General features: G+C 42.6%; 2 protein-coding genes and 1 non-coding gene across 5 annotated transcripts; 1 reads left to right on the top strand and 2 right to left on the bottom strand.

The window, feature by feature from the left end:
- Positions 1-39: 39 nt before the first annotated feature.
- On the bottom strand, positions 40-3,628 carry cenph (centromere protein H). 3 transcript variants are annotated; one of them, XM_086112308.1, is made up of 11 exons: positions 3,421-3,628; positions 3,033-3,088; positions 1,397-1,501; positions 1,265-1,320; positions 1,139-1,184; positions 996-1,064; positions 853-909; positions 700-763; positions 553-604; positions 319-479; positions 40-213 (listed from the first exon to the last, which is right to left on the bottom strand). In XM_086112308.1, exons 3-11 carry the CDS (start codon positions 1,489-1,491, stop codon positions 121-123), a joined length of 693 nt encoding a protein of 230 aa, XP_085968434.1. In that variant the 5' UTR covers positions 1,492-1,501; positions 3,033-3,088; positions 3,421-3,628; the 3' UTR covers positions 40-120. The 3 variants fall into 3 exon arrangements, with proteins under 3 accessions (XP_085968434.1, XP_085968433.1, XP_085968432.1); XM_086112307.1 differs by lacking the exon at positions 3,421-3,628 and having other exon boundaries at positions 3,033-3,170; XM_086112306.1 differs by lacking the exons at positions 3,033-3,088; positions 3,421-3,628 and adding an exon at positions 2,005-2,283.
- LOC147204754 (junction-mediating and -regulatory protein-like) lies at positions 3,419-17,315 on the top strand. The gene is made up of 10 exons (XM_086112296.1): positions 3,419-4,314; positions 6,524-6,697; positions 8,315-8,465; positions 9,965-10,134; positions 10,428-10,593; positions 11,922-12,091; positions 12,758-12,835; positions 12,909-13,001; positions 13,071-13,611; positions 13,751-17,315. Exons 1-10 carry the CDS (start codon positions 3,511-3,513, stop codon positions 14,059-14,061), a joined length of 2,658 nt encoding a protein of 885 aa, XP_085968422.1. The 5' UTR covers positions 3,419-3,510; the 3' UTR covers positions 14,062-17,315.
- Positions 7,569-7,640, bottom strand: trnaq-cug (transfer RNA glutamine (anticodon CUG)). Its single transcript has one exon. It is a non-coding gene; the product is annotated as a tRNA-Gln (tRNA).
- Positions 17,316-17,408: the final 93 nt, after the last annotated feature.

The following is a 17,408-nucleotide window of genomic DNA, read 5'->3' on the forward strand; positions in this document are numbered from 1 at the left end:
GCCATACTTGTTATGACAACCACAACAACTGAGCAGTCCTTGTAGATACATTTTGGTTTATTCAATCGTCAAAACATAAAACAGACACGTATACGCAGTAAACAAGTGGGTTCCTTTAGTCTAGTCGGCGATGGGAAATTCCTCCAGAGTCAGGGCTATGTCTCGCATTTGTGGATCCTCCATCCAGTTTACTTCAAATGCTAACAGAAGTCCCTGCACATGACAAAAAAAAATGCATATTTCACTATCGGCACTTACTTTAGGGAACTTTAAATAAGTTCCCTGAAAATCAGTACTGCAGTGATTTTTTTTTTTTACCCTCAAAACATTCTGTCCCATGATGACCATCTTTTTTAATTCTTCCAGGTTTGTGAGGCCCTTCTCCAAGACAGCTTTGTATTTTTCTGCATTCGGGTGCACTTTTTTCACCTTCAAATCTTCAATTTCTCTCATTTTCTCATGCGTGAGACGCTTCAGCTCTAAACACAGTACAAACATTTTCTCAAACATGTTTTGTGAATAAAATGTGTGTTGTAAACCATATTTACTAACCAAGCCTGTTTTTCTGGAGTTCTGTGATTTCATCTTGAAGAGCCCTTGATTCCTTTAAGAATAAGAAGGAAAAATGAGAAAACATATCTTATTATTATTCCTGTTCATACAGTACCTTATTCCACTGAAATGCTGCAAGCATTTTACCTGCTGAACTGTTTTAATGTGCGAGCAAAGCATCATGCAGCGATCACTGATGGCTTTCAGCGCACTGAAAATGACACAACAGTGTATCAAGCTGACAGAACAATATTTTTTTTTCATTAAATAATTCAACTTTAATTGTTTGTATTAACTTACTCAGTCTCTGAATTATTTTCTTTCATCTTTTCTCCAATAGCATGCCACATCTGCATTCTAAAACACAGGACAGGTCAGTGATTTCTTCAGCCGTTTACAAGACGAATATCACTTTGACAGTTCAATATTAACTAGTGGTTTACCTATGCAATGCCAGTGTGCTGTTAAAATGGCGTGCCTTGATTCTTTCCAGCTCGCTGACATTGCCTGCCCTGTAAAGACAAACATCTTAAAATGCATGTGTGATTTGACAACCGGACGACGGGATCTTAAATCAAGTACTGACAAGTGTGCTTCTGCTTCAGCCATAGAGCACGATCTCTGGTTCTTGTCTGCAAGAGAAGAGATGATATTCACATTTTTTTCCTTAGAACAGAATTTGTCAAAAAAAGGCTGAAAATTACACCTGCACCTCTACTAAGTTGCACTTCCATCTCAAAGCACTGGTTATACAGCTGCTCTTTTATTCTGCAAGAGACTCCAGTAAATAACAACAATAAAAATATGAGGTAGGATACTTGTTACAATCTTGACAGAAGCATACTTCAGTATGTCTGGTAAGGTGTCTGACTGGCCGTTGGATCCATTGTTTAGGGGCACGTCCTCCTCTTGATTTCCCATATCGTCAGATGGCTCCATTATGACACAGCTTGGCAGAAACAAATACAAATAACTTGATTTCCATCTATAGCTCAATTTTAACCCAAGTTAGAAAATTCGCTTTCTTTGAGTAACCTTGAGCGACATAGGGATTTTCAACTGGTGGATGCCCAAAAGTGGGTCACGGACAGAAGGTGAACAATTGACAAGAAATCTCCGATTTACGTCACTTGAGGTTACGACTGGCGCAAAGAATACGTCGTCATGCAACATAAGAGTTTACCAATGTGTACACCGTTTTCAATGACTAGTTTTAGATTTATGGTCTGTATGTTTTTCAAAGGAATATTGTACTTTCTGTAATTATACATTATACTCGTGCATGCTTTATCATATTATATCTTTTCAAATTATTTTTGCTATTCTTAATAAAAGTAAGATGCGACTCCGTGACGGCAGTTGAGAAGTACTGCTTCAGCGAATAAAAACATATAGGCTGTAAACGAATACTCAAAGTGTATCGTTGAATCAAGAAGATAGAATCAAAGTTACCTTTGGTATGTGGAGTCCGACCAAATCTTGAAAAACCTTACTGTCAAGTGTTACTGATGCAACAACCCGCGTAAACAATGAATTGCACGTTTTGAGCTACGGTTTATTTTCAATCACGACACGGTTGAACTCGATTTTACAACTATAAACATTCGCATAGGGTCGTTCGATCGAATTGAACCGCCCGGAAGTGACGCTTTGAATCGTCATTTCCACCAAACGATGACACGGTGCAGACGTAACGGGGAGTTGCTGCCACCTAGCGTCTTTAAAAAAATCAACACGGATGGTCTCAACTTGCTTCTCAATTATTTTCTGTTACGTCCCATTAGGAAACAGACATTTCCCAACTCTCCCACATGATTAGAGATACTGTAGTATGATTTCAAGTCAAGTCAACTTTATTGTCAAATGTGCTCTATGTGGAACATACAGCACAGATGAAATTTCTTTCCTCTCAAGCCTTGTTTTATGCTGTAACAATACACAACAACAATACACTTTAGAGCTAATGCTCCCGATGCACCACTGCCCCCTACTATAGAGGATGTGCAATTACATTTTATAGCATCCATCCAACTATCCCTCCAACCATCCATTAACCTAACCGCTTTTGTCCTCACTTGGGTGGTGGGTGTGCTTGAGCCTATCCCAGTATGGTTACTGGGTACTGTGTTGCATTGCAACGTCCAGACCCCCAGCTCCTCACTATCTGCGAAGGACTGATTTAATTTCGTTTAAAATAAGCTACTAAAATGTAGTTTGTTCATTTTGCAATTTCTTACAGTCGTATGAAACAATAAAAAACATTGAGTCAATTTCAATCCCAACAAATGCATATGATAAAAACATAATTAGCACGGTGGACACAAAGTGTTGGCCAAATTATTCTTTTTTAGAATGCGTCCAAAGTCAATTGCCAATAAAATTCTTCTATATTGATAACGACAACCCCTCCACTGTGTGAACATTTCTTAATTATCTTGACGCATGTTCGTTCGACTGACCCAATTTCCCACGTTTCCTACCGTCCTTGAAGGCATCATCATTTCAGGTCTGTGGTCTGGTGGTCAGCAGATGCGTACTGTATAGGTAAACATGTCAACGTTATTGGCTCGAAAGCAACGATAACCGCACAGACGACTACGGGACGGGAGATAAAAAAATTTAAACCGGCGTCATTCCTTGGCTTTTTTAGGATGTATGGTGAGCACTTTTGCATTAATTTACGGTGGCTCAAGAACACTGCCTTAAATTCGGTCTGCGGTGATTAAACATTGCGCACTTGCGTGAGATGCTTCCCTGCCATGCTAATGATGAAGCTAACGGACACTGGCTGCCTGACAACCAAGTGGATGGAAATGACACCGTACTATTCCCAAAACAATCGCCTCAGCGACGGATAGTCGGACGAACCAGTCAGTTGTTGGTAAATGGTAATGACTCCGTCAGAGCCGCGGTGATGCCTTCATACGCATAGCGGTGTAGTTTCATCACTTTGCAGAGATGTCATTCACAATGGAGGACAATTTTGAGTCGGGCTGGGTTGCCGTTCGCCCAAATGCCTTCGAGGAGAAGGAGAAGCATAAATTTGTCTTTATCGTAGCCTGGAACGAAGTGGAAGGCAAATTTGCCATAACATGTCACAACAGGACGGTGCAAAGGAAAAGCTTCGGCGCCAGCAGCAGAGACCCTCCGTCGGAGGATGGAGACAAAACAAAATGGCCCGGAAGTCCCGCCGGGGACAAAGTGTCCAGGAGCCCCAGCTCAGTAGCCAGGGATGCTGCAGTAAAAAGCCTTAAAAGCAACCTCCCAGGTTCCAAACTAAGTCCTGTTAAGATTAAAACGGTGGTCAACTATGTGTCATTTCACGTCAAGTGTGATGCAGAGTCACAGCGAGAGGAGCAATTGCCCCCCGTGGACACACTGGACCTGGAAGATGCTTTAAGCAGAGAGGACTGCAGCTGGGCAGGCCTCTTTTCCTTCCAAGACCTACGGGCGGTCCATCAGCAGCTATGCTCGGTAAACTCCGCATTGGAGCCCTGCCTCCCCGTCTTCCCAGAAGAGCCAAGCGGGATGTGGACCGTGCTGTTTGGACCGGCTGAGGTCTCTGAGACTGAGATGGATGAGCTGTGCTCTAAGTTGCAGCTCTACCTTGGCCATGCGCTTGATATATGCGGCTGGAAGATCCTCTCTCAGGTTCTGTTCACGGAAAATGATGACCCAGATGAGTACTACGAGAGCCTGAGCGAGCTGAGGCAGTGTGGATACGAAGAGGCGCTTCTCCGTGAAAGTAAACACCTGCAAGAGGTGAGAGTGAGCTTCTTTTCACTCTTTCTCATGTTTCCATAGATGCACATCTGGACGGCTTTGACAGCCAGGCCAACCAAGAATTATTATTATTGTGTGCTGTCGTATCAGTGTGAAGGAAATTGGACTGAAATAAGATAAGATAAGATAAGATAACCTTTGTTCGTCCCACACTGGGGAAATTTGCAGTCTACAGCAGCAAGATATGGAGTTATTTTTATGAGTTAAGCGTTGGGCTCAGCTACAGTTGGAATTGTTGTTGTTTTTTTAACTTCAAAGATGTAAATTACAACCGTATGTTAAAATCGGTATTGCGCAAACTCAGGTCAAACTTAAAAATAAAAAATGAAAATATCTAAAAAAGATGCTTAAAAAAATACAGACATTTTTCATAATACCCATCAATATGTTTAGGGATGCCGGCACGGTGATTGAATGGTTAGCGCGTCGACCTCACAATGCAGAGTTGCCACGTTCAATTCCAGCTCCGGCCTCCCTGTGTGGAGTTTACATGTTCTCCCTGGGCCTGCGTGGGTTTTCTCCGGGTACTCCGGTTTTCTCCCACATTCCAAAAACATGCATGCCAGGTTAATGGAACACTCTAAATTGTCCCTAGGTGTGAGTGTGAGCGCCGAGGGTTGTTCATCACTGTGTGCCCTGCAATTGACTAGCAACCAGTTCAGGGTGTATCCCGGCCTACTGCCCGAAGACAGCTGGGATAAACTCCAGCACACCCCGCGACGCTTGTGAGGATAAGCGGATCAGAAAATGGATGGACGGATGAATGTTTAGGGACAAATAAAGCCAACTCTGATTAAAGTTCACTGTTGACCAATGCAATGCAAAATCAATTTTTATTTCAATAGGGGGAAAAGGTGAAATAATTCTAAAATAATTTGGGAGCTGCAACCATGTTAAGAGGACAGGTGTTGTTGACATTGCAATCATCGACTTTATTATGCAAAAATACAGTTGCACAATGTGAGGCCATCACATCAGGGTCCATCCTTTCATGATCTTTAAAAATGGCACTTAATTTTTAGATCCGTTATTCCTAAAGAAATATTAGCTTACTGTATCTCTAAGGACTTTGTTACCCGACAATCATGGTTCAAGTCCCTGAATTGGTTGCCAGTTGTTTGCAGGCCACAAATAGAAAAGCAACCATTCACATTTAAATTCAATTTCAAATCTTTAACTAACCCAAGATGCATGGATGGATGGCTATCTTATGGCCTTTTTTGGCACATGAATCATATTTTAAAATTCTGTCATATGCAGGAAGTGGGTATCTGATCTACATTGATTGGTGGGCCTTTGCGGAGGTCTGTTCTCACTCTAGTTGCTTCCATAATGGGATTTACTTGCTTCTATCTTCCCACAGTCTAACTCCCCACATCCATCCATTTTCTATACTGCTTATCCTCATTAGTGTCACTGGGGAGCTGCAGCCTATACCAGATGAAATAAGATGAGCGGGCGGGGAACACCTTAGTTCAGGGGTAGAGAACTCTGTTTCCTCCAGAGCCATATCCTGCTGTTTTAGAGCTCTCCCTCTTCCAAAACACTTGATTCAATTGATCATGATGCTTCATAACATAAACCCAAGACTGTTGAACTGTGAACCCACCATGCAACGTCAGCTACATCATACCATGTCAATTAAATATTGTTTGCACCTTTTGTACAAATATACATTGTTAATATCTGCTTCCTGTACAACTCATGGCAGTGTAATTAGGCCACAAAAAGACATACAATGCACGCCTACACCCGCACACACCCGCTGTCCTATCGATCCTCTATGAGAGTTGATTTATTTCAAGGCTTCATTTAGCCTGTTCAGCCTGGCAACAAAATGCGTGGCTATTGATCTTACACCCAGCAGTAGATCACATTCAGCAGTGAGTGCTCTTTATTGTGCTGTCAGTATTTACAGTTACACAAAGGATCCTTCTTTTAGCCAGTGGAGCGTGCGTTTCTATTGATGGACGAATAATACAGCACAGTATTCTTTTTCACTATGGCTTTTGTATGCTTTAATGTTATGGTAGTTTGTGAATGAACTCTAACTTTCTTGCCAAATGATCTGATATAGCTGAAATAAGAAGACCAGCTCGGATATGTTTTGTCACATTTTTTAATACATTTTCTTTCGTGTGTGTGTGTGTGTGTGTGTGTGTGTGTGTGTGTGTGTGTGTGTGTGTAGCTTCTGGATAAACATAGGAGCATGGACAGCATGGTTGACTTGTTGGAACTTTATGAGGAGGAGGACCAGGCCTATGGATGCTTGCTGGAGGCCTCCACGCAACTGTACCAGTACCTGCTGCAGCCATTCCGAGACATGAGGGAGCTAGCCATGCTGCGGAGACAACAGATCAAGGTACCACCCCGAGCCAGACAAGTGTTTCTACTTAATCAATGCCTTCATACAAGAGGTGTTTCACATCCAATTCAGCAACGCCTGTGCGGGTTGCAGTAGTGCCACTCAATTTTCATTCAAGTGCTTAAATCCGAGCTACTTATCCTCACGAGGGTCGAGGGCGTGCTGGAACTTATCCCAGCAGGCAGTAGGCGGGGGACACCCTGAACTGGTTGACAGCCAATCGCCGGGCACACATAGACAAAGAAACATTCACACTCATAATGTAAAGTGAACAATGAATTTACCATGCATGTTTATGGAATGTGGGAGGAAACTGGACTACCCTGAGAAAACCCACACAGCCATGGGGAGAACATGCAAACTCAGCACAGGAAGGCATGGCCGGAATCGAACCCACGACTATTGCACTGTGAGGCCGATGTGCTAACCAGTCGAGCAACGTGTCACCCGAAGAAAAAGCCATTTATTATTATTATTATTAACAACTGATACACCCGCAATGTCAGCGGAAGTCTTAGCGATGAATGAATTGATTCATGACTTTCTAAGCCCAACCATTATTAAATTAAATACCTCTCTGACGTTGTCAATCAACTGAGCATATTTAGTTTTATAAAAGGAAATATTTTGCTTGAGCTCTTGGATGTCGTTATATCATGCAGATGTACTTAATGATATTTTTTAAAGAGTACTTCAATGTCGAATTTGGCCGTGAGTGCCATCGCTGGCTCTCCAATTACCTGCCGCCTCAGTGACACATAAATAAAGGTTTGTGTGCTGCTGTAAAGATTACCCTGCACATTCCTTTCATTTCATTGACAAAGTCACTGTTTGAAAAACTTTGAAAACAACCAAAATTAAAACAGCAAGGTTCCACCGAGATTTGAACTCGGATCGCTGGATTCAGAGTCCAGAGTGCTAACCATTACACCATGGAACCATCTGTTCCGGTCTTGTGCTCTGCAGTTTTTGTCACTGTGGAATGGAACACGAGCCGGCGCACATGTGCATGTGTTACTTTGGACTATTAATGTCTATCACCAAACCACTCAGAAATATGCAAATCTAAAAGCACAAACACTGCTTTGTACTGAGTTTGTAATTTTCTCACATACTTTGAGTGTCCAGAAGTGTTAGAACCGTAAACACAACTCACTGCTCTACATTCAATTTCTAAACGCTACTTGCGAAACTATACACAGTTATGGCTATCATTTATATTATTATGATCAATTGTCTGGCAACACTGACAAAATAAAACAGTTTGAGAAAATGAGTTCACTTTGCAGTCAGCTTGAGCACAAGCAACGGGACAAAGGTAAGCTGTCGACAAGGGCGTGGTGGCCATCAGGAATTGTGGGGGGGTTCCCGAATGACCTATCTATTTCTGGGCCGGTCGAACAACCCTACCCTGGCCACTAATAGGTTTCGCCATGTCACAGTTGCTGAGATAAGTAGGATCAGCAAGGGACGTCAGAGCATCTTTCAGCATTAACAATTTTTATTCCATGCAGTTAATCCGAAAATAAATGTATTTATCTTCAATGGACTACCGCTGTCACCTAAGAAATTGTGGTTTATTGGTGAACGGATAAGGTATCTTTCTCTCACTAGATCTCCATGGAGAATGACTACCTGGGCCCAAGGCGCATTTATGCCCTCCAGCAGGAGGACTCGGATTGGCAGAGGAAAGCTCAAGAAGCCGTGCTCATTATCCAGGAATTCACTGTAAAATACTTTGAGACAACAGCTAAAGCACAAAAAGGTAATGTAGCACGACTGCTAAAGTCACTGTCAAGTCATTAAAGCAGTGGAACAATTCTGAATAACATGTAAACACACTAAAGTTATCAAAGTTAGTGGGGGAAAAAAATAAAACAGAAAAAAAATTAGTTCACAAAATAAAATAAAATATATATTTTTTAACCCTTTCAGGGACCGCGGTTACTTCAGTGGACAGCTTATCACATTATCAGGTTACAGCGAAACAACGAAAGTGTCCATTTTGGTCTTTGTTGATGAATTTAATCATTTGTGGTTGATTTTAAATGTATTTATGTCTGTATTAGCATGAAATAAGGAAAATAAGGAAGGCCTAACAATAGTCTGGGAGTTGTGGTCCCTTTTATGGTGTGTTGCTGAGAAGCAATGTTACCAAGTGGCAGGCAATAAAAAAACGCCACCAGATGACGTTACAAGCTTGCATGTCTTTTATAGCTCCCCTGCTTATCGATCTATCATCCATCCGATTTGACTGTTGCTCATAGACAAAAGCGAGTAGCTTGCAGTGTTTGCGTCACAACTGGAATTCAAGCCACAAATGCGCATTCGAAGCTGGCAACCTGGCAAACCAATGATGGAAAGTGGGAACCATCCTCGCTCTATATAAGACCTTAGAGTTGTGACGCATTCAACTTTAGAAGCAATATTATGTACTACGCTTACTGTACTTCAAAGTCTGTGGACGGTTCATACAGGACCTGTATTTGATTTGTGGAAGGATGTATGTAAAATGTTTTGAAAATAATATTCCCGGTGAGTTTTTGCCACACATTTTTTTGAAGAAATACAGGAAATGTAAAAATAAATGCCGATATACATTTTTGAACAAACCCACTCTCATAACTAGTTAAAACTAACTTAACAAAAAAATACTCAAAACTAAATAAAACTAACTCCATTGAACATCCCAAAACTATTATAACCCAGATACCACTCGCGCACACGCACACAGGATGCAAGCCTTACACTTTGGTTGACCCCTTGCCTGGTTTCAACGACGAATGCGTTTTATTGAGGCCCCGCAGAGAGCAGTTATGTTTTGAACTGAAAACAAGGGCACCCAATTGATCACAAAGCAGATTGTTCAGGGTTAGCGTCACAATGTCACCCTCCCCCTCGGACTGGGCGACATATGTCAGCATCTTTTGTGTGTGTGTGTGTGTGTGTGTGTGTATGATGGATGGCTGGATGGATAGATAGAAAGACTTTGACAAAAAGCAGAATATGACCTACTTACCACCCTCAGATGCAAGATGATGAAAAGATACTGATGTTACACCTTAGTGGAGCTCTGAATCCTCTGTGCATTTTAACCGCTTTCAACCACCAACTGAAATAACTTTCCTAAAATGACCACTAGATGTCTCAACTCCCATCCTTAGACCACGGTGCAGTATGTCCAATTAACACAATCTTGTTATTTGATGGTATTAGTTGCTTGCAATCACTGTTCACTTATTGGAGTTTTTTTTTTTTTTGCAGGTGTTTATGAGCGTATGAAGGTGGACCAGCGCAAGTTTGGTAAAGCTTCATGGACGGCAGCAGTGGAGCGCATGGAGAGAATCCGCTACTCTGTTGCCAAGGAAACCCTGCAGCTGCAAAGAGCCCGGGAGATCAGCCTGGAGCAGAGGAAACACACCCTTCGAGAGGAGGTATGCCAGCGCGCAAACACTGGTTAAAGGACACTTTGATTCTCTCCTCTTTCATCTGAAACTGCTTCAAACAACAAAGCGTGTGACGGAAAAATGGTTAGGACTGCACGACTGTCCGTGTTTTATGTTATGTGTTGTGTTTATTATTTTACTTTATGTTAACTGTTTTGTGAAGCGCTTTGTTACAGCTGTCGCTGTTGTGAAAGCGCTATATAAATCTGCATGTATTGTATTGTATTGTAAACATGTCCAGAATATTTCGCCGTACACGAATACAAGCGCTTCCCCCTCAGATGCAGAGCCTGTGTAGCGGTGAGGATGCGATGACCCTATTGGACCAGATGGAGTCACAGTACTATGAGCTACAGCTCCAACTTTATGATATCCAGGCTGAGATCCTTCAGTGTGAGGAGCTGCTTCTCACTGCTCAGCTAGACAGCGTTCGAAGACAAATGACAGGTATGTCTTCATTCCAAAAGGTGCGGTTGCTTTTGGTGCAAAAGCTTGTTCTCCTCTACTGAGTGATTTTGCAAAGGGGCCACATGAGAAACTGGAATGCTTGCCGATGGCTAAACTCAACTTCGTTTCTATTATTTTGAATGGATTTAGAAAAGGTGGATTGTCTTGTTCCAGTAAATTGCTATGGGTGTAGATATGATTATGTATTGTTAAAATACATCCATCCAGTTTCTGAAACCTTTATCCTTTATGAAAAAGCAAAAAAAAAAAAAACCCCCAAAAACGATTTTCTTACCCTTTAAAACATAATAACATAAATGTTTTTGAAAGCCGTGCCTAGACAGGACTCCCAAATATGTACATAAGTGGGAAATATAATCTTATAGACCGTGATGACTCATCATACTCCAATTACATACAGTATATGAAACTGTAGCTTTGCATACAGTGCTTTCAAACCAATTGGCTTTTAAAAAAAATAGTTATTACTTTTTTTGATGTTATCAATTTCTTCTTTTAACTGTCTTGGTTTTCATATATCAGATTTGTTTACTTTTTATGTACAGCACTTTGTGTACAGATCTGGTGGTGCTCTATAAATAAAGTTGAGCTAAATTGACCCTATTCCCTCCACCTTGCAGGTAATCCATGAAGGAACGTCACTAACATTAGGACCACTGTTGTCAATTTACTCGTCTCTTTTATGGAAATATATTTGCTGAATGGGTCGGAAAAGTTGCTAAACATCACCAAAAAAATTGCTAAATTGGCAACCCTGCAGACACAATCTCTTGCTTGCTACATGTTTTGAACTAGCATCCACATGTGTGCACTTTAAAAACATTACTTTCAAAATTACTTTGACTTTATGGTCACTGTCAGGCCCTCTCAGAGACTATAGCCAGACCGAATGTGGCCCCCGGACCATACTTTGCCTAGCCCTGCTCTAACGTATTATTTATAAAATATAAGGTTTTGAAATTCCATGATTTAGTTGCTTTTATAATATTCTAAATAATACACTTATCTTACCTATGAATATTAAACAAAAAAAGGGTAAGCCAGTACAGTGCAAAAGCAAGAGAAGTCCACAAAATACCACGATTTAGAATTAAAGCAGTGGAAATAAGTATGGGAGTGAAATTTTCTTGTAAAAAGGGGTCTAAAACTTAATACTTTATCTTCTCTTTGTTGTTTTGCATTCAAATGTTGACTTTTTATGTCAACATACTGTATATGTCTCGCTTTTTTTCTTTTATGTGATTAAATAAATCAAACCAATAAAAACAGAGTCAAAACAATACCCTACAATGTGCATGTGTTTGCAGAGCACCAGAATGAGGTGGTGTACTACGACACTTTTGAAAGCGCTGACGACATAACAGCGGAGGACACTGCCGAGATGGAAGAAGTGCACCGGCTTCAGGTCAGCGTGCGACAACTGGAAGCGAGAAGGGGACGCATCACTGCCAAGCGTTCCTATCTGAAGAGCAAGAGGGTGTGTACGCCTGCGCCACGTGCATACTGAATGCATCCTTCCCTGTTTTAACCCTTTCATGCACCAATGATGATAACCTGCAACCTGACAACATGTTAAGCTTTCCACTGCAGTGGCCGCTGTCCCCGAAAGGGTTAATAACATGGTTCTCATGATCCCAAAAAATGTTCAAACGCATTGAAATCAAGAATTAAAAAACAAGGTTGTAATTAGCATTCAGTCGTAAATCATTATATATTTTTTTAACCACGTCACGGAATATTTTATGATTGTAAATGTCTCGAATCTCAAAATAAATTATGAGTCTTCCCAAAAAAAAAAAAAAAATTTTGACCAAATAAATCCGGTGGTAATATCACACAATCACGACAGCGGAACCAACAAAACAGTGATGTGGTTTTTCGTGGAGACGCTTAATCGCAGATGTGCATCAACTTTGGACAACATGGGACATTGGAAGTGTTGTGAAGTTAGTCTTAGATGTAATTTCAAATAAAAAAAGCCTCATGTCTAACCTGCCTTAAGATATAGGAACTCTGAATAAATACTTAAGGAGGAAGATACATATCTCCATCAGGTTAAAACATTTATTTTTACCAAATTGACAAAAATCACAATGGTTTACCGAGTTTTTTGAGAGATACAAATAAATGTGTCCTTCTGCAGGAGATCTGCGTATCAAACCACTTGAAGAAACAGCAGATGCGTCAAAGCACGCAGAAAGACTCTCATCAGATCTTACAGGTAGACATTTCTTGACCTTTTAACCGCCTGCTTAATTGAAACACATGACACGTATCTGTATATTTCTTCACAGCCGAAATACGGTGAAGAGGAAGATGAGAGAAAAAGTAACAGAGTGCGTCAAGAAAGACAGAGGACACTCGATAGACTTCGCACCTTCAAGCAGGTACACTTGATGACCCGAGCCGGAATTCTCCTTCCTTTTCCCAGCTGATCTTCATGCCTGTGTGTCCAGCGCTACCCGGGTCAGGTGATTCTCAAGTCGGCGCGTTTGCGTGCGGCCCACAGCAGAAGGAGAGAGCGCGGCAGGATTATGCAAACGGACTCCGATGGTGAAAGGGCGGAGCGTTCCGACCCCACCGGCACGCAAGATCCGGCCCGGCGGCCCCCGCGCCTCAGCACCAGCGTGCAGACGGACCCCAGCTGCACGCTCACCACCCAGCCCGTCACAGGCCTGGCAGCGCAGTCGCTTCCTCTTTTGCCCGCGCCCAGTCCCGCAGACTCATTCTGCTCTCCTTGCTCCCTGTCGTCATTGCTGGCATCCCCGGCCTCACCACCGCCTCCACCCCCTCCTCTGCCTCTCCTGCCAATACGAGAACAGGTGTCCCCCTCTGGGAGCCCGGGAAGACAGAAGGCTGAGGAGCAGAGTGTGTCGGAGGAGCGGCCTCACTCCCCACTTGGCCCCTTCCATCCTCGCTTCTTTGACAGCAGCCAACTGGTGAGCGCCCGCAAAAAACTGAGGAAGACTCCAGGCTTTGAGGCCCACAGCAGACGAGGTACTGCGACCATATTTAGTGTTTGGTGTTTGCCCTGGTCAGTTGCATTGGCGATATGTACATTTTGTACTTCAGTAGGGACTGATTCAGACCCATGACGAATCAAAGGAATTTTTGTTTTCCGTCTTCTTCTACGCAGGGAGCTCCCCCATGGACGAAGTGCTGGCCTCCCTGAAGAGAGGCAGTTTCCACCTGAAGAAGGTCGAGCAGCGGGCCGTCCCTCCCGCTGCCCAGAGTGACGACGACTCCAGCAGCATCTTAGCTCAGATCCGCAAGGGTGTCAAATTGAGACAAGTCCCCCCTCAAGAAAGGAAAGGCCAGGAGGAGACGGCCGCCTCCAGAGACCCTCTGACCAGGAGCATCTATGAAGCGCTTCGAAGAATAAAGGAGGCGTCACCGGAGTCGGACTCTGATGAGGATGGCCCGGGTGGGCCGGACTGGGAAAGCTAGTGTTTGACACTCAAAACGCAACTAATAGCACTACACAGTCACAAATAGGAATGGATTTCTGTCCCTCAAGGAACATTCTTACACTGCTGTACCCTATTGGGAAAGTATTTGACTCTGTACCCGATAGCACTCCACACTTATGGCGCTTTTCCATTAGCTCGGTTCCACACCGAGACGGCTTGGCTTTGGCCCAAAAGAGGTAGCTTTTCCATTCGCCGTTTTTATGGTGTAGCGGTGACAATGGAAGGGCTTTTCAGAACCCTCTCAAAGGGGGTTCTAAAGAGCCTGCTGTCTGGAAATGAGTGGGGTCATGTCGTCACTGTCATCTGATTGGCCGCCGACAGTATCTCAAACGAACATAATAGCGTTTTATAATAACGCTGAACCTTATTTACAATTTCATATGTACTAATGGATTCTTTTTTTTTCATGATTAATGGTTAACATGCACTGCTCAGCAGGTCCCATTCATTTGAATGAGAGTTCTCCAAAAACAGTGAGCAGCCTCGCCGCTCTCTGAGCACAATCGGCCTCGGAACTAGCGGCTTTAGGTGGCCGTTGGAGGGCTTCGGACATGATGAAGATGACAAGCTGTTGACTTGGCGAGGCAGCCAAATGAATGAATTTGAGCTCTACATTCAGAATGAATGAGTGTTGGCAGTGAGTTTTGTGTGTCACTCAAAAATCATTATCATACTATTCTTGGTACATATGAAATTGTAAATATGGTTCAATGTTGATGTAAAACTGTGTGTACTGGATTCTTGTATTTTTATCTTGACGGCGGCCCGACGGTCCCTCGTTGACTTAAACCCGAAAATTTATTTCTTCTGTGCATTTGATGGGCTTGACTTTGCCGCATGGCCACATGACGCAACTGCAATTCACATTTTTAATTGCCGCTAAAGACAATGGTTGAGACTTGCCACTTGTGAAATGTTTTGGCAGAACCTTTCTGATGGAAAAGCGGCAATAATGACAACACAAATGTGAGGATTTGTGGTACGAAGAATCACCAAATATAGATCACCCTGTTCATTTTTTATTATAATTTTCCACACTGCCTACGATTATTGTATATTATTCTTCCACGCTGTAATTATGCAATATTTATTTGTAGTTATTCAGTCGCGTCGTTTGTAGCCACACAGCCACATGTTTTATGAACCGACTGCACTGACCCTTAATATGAAATGTAAACCTCAGGCAGAATGCCATTATAACAAAAATGCTCATGGACACAATTTGTAAATTGGGGTCATATGGATTATAAGAATACAAATCCCTCGGAGGTTTAAAATAAGATCACATGACCAACCATGACCATGAAGCAATACCATTGTAACATCTTCAAAATGCTCTGTCCTACCTGCATACGATGAGCGGGTGCTGCACGTGGGTGTCACATGTTCGTGATGTTGTGCAGGCACTATAGTAGAGGCGCGCCACTTGTCGAATGGGACATTGCACATAAGCAGCAAATCCTTTAGCATGTCACACTGGAGTCGTCCCCCTCCCCCTCCAGTCGTCTTCTGTTTTCATCACCCCCATGTTCCTCATCCAGCGAGGACGACCATCTGCTTAACTGCAGCATTCTACATGATAGAGATGCGGCGGGTCAGATCATGGGTTAAGTGCCACACAGAAGGAGCAAAACGTGTTTTTGTGAAGAATTTGCAAAGAGCGGTAGGAGATTCCCGAGCTTTGTATAGAATGTGGGAGGCTTTCCATCACTCACTGGTGGCTGGTGATCAAGTTATCCCCTCGCTTCGTTCTCCACACACGCTCACACTTGAGTAGGCAGTCACGCTCAGTTAGAAGTCAGTTACTCACACGCTACCCACACGCTAAGTTGTCAGCCAGTGTGTGCAGAAATATTAGTGGCTACTTTATGTAACTATTTGACTTAGAAGTGGCAGCTCCATCGTGTATTGTACAAAGACTGCAACTACATGAAATGGGCAAAAGTGTTGGGACACGTTTCTGTGCGCACCTACAGCATCACGAAATACAACTGTAAGAAGCTGGGAAATGTTTGCCCACTAACATGTGAAGTCAGTAGTAGAGTCACACATCGCTCAACCGAGGCCTTCATGTCACGCTGCAACGGAAAAGGACCCTCCCCAAACTGTTCCCACACAGTCAGAAGCCTCAAATTATGTTAAATATGTTGGGAAACTGAAGCCATAAGCGTCATCCATCCAGCCAGTTATTCACTTTCTATATCGTTTTGCCTCAATAGGGCTGCGGGTGAGCTGGAATCTATTCCAGCTGACATTGAGCGCCCCACTGGACTGGTTGCCAGTCAATCGCAAGGACACATATTGGAAAAAAAAAAACAATTCACACTCATGTGCTGACCATGAGGATAGCACGCTGGCCACCATAAGCTTTCTCAACACTTGAGCAGTACTGTATGCATATGACTGGCTTAGAGCAAGATGGCATGGACAGTTCAATTGTCAAGGGATAGTGTAGTTCCAATCAGAGGTGATCTGGGCTCACCTAGTTACAGTGCTTCTTTTCATCACTTTAATATGCTGACTTAATTTATGCGTACAGTGAATTAAGGCCATTTCAAAACCCCCGATTATGGAACAGTTCATCATGACGTATTGCTAAAAATGTGTATGCACTCTCTTGCTTATTGCCCCTGCGCGGATCCTTAAGTACTTTTCTCATTATAAAGCCGTTTGAAGTCCAAACAAAAGTTGAGGCGTTCTGAATGGCAGAGAGCGGCTTTTCTGTGCTTGAGGTCAAACTGCTTATTAAATCTTAACCCCGATGTACAAGCAGTATTCCATAATTTCATCTCACATAAAACTGACCAGGATCACCAATTGTACTTGTCAAGGAACAGAAACCATTCTGTGCCGTTTGGCTTATAAAGCACTTTTTCCCTTTACGTTTTATCAACAAGCTTTTTAATGTAACTTGACTAATGTATTTGCTTTGCATGTCATTGCCTACTTCGTCCTTTCTCTTCCTCGGCCTTTTCAGCCAAACGTGAACGTCTTCTACGTCGACTCGTGCGGCCTGACTATTTGTCCCTCATTTGAGATTTGTTCTACCAGTACAAAGAAAGGCACTCAAACATGTATAATCATCTCACACAGCAACATTTAAATGCTTCGACATATTTCCCCAAATGCTTTTTTTTTCTGCTGTTAAACTTACAAATCATGTTGTTTGTTTGATAGTTTGTTTTTACAACCTTTCTCCTGCATTTAAATAAAACCTTGCGATGCAAAATACATTCTTCGGTTTGATTGATGTGTTTTGGAATACAAATCGTTCTATGTTAGTCCACACAGGTCCATTCTTCAGTTTGTTCCAAATGTTCTTCA

Source organism: Hippocampus guttulatus, chromosome 5 (assembly GCF_054856545.1).
Source record: "Hippocampus guttulatus isolate MCC_2025c chromosome 5, RoL_Hgut_1.0, whole genome shotgun sequence".
NCBI classification, from domain to species: domain Eukaryota; kingdom Metazoa; phylum Chordata; class Actinopteri; order Syngnathiformes; family Syngnathidae; genus Hippocampus; species Hippocampus guttulatus.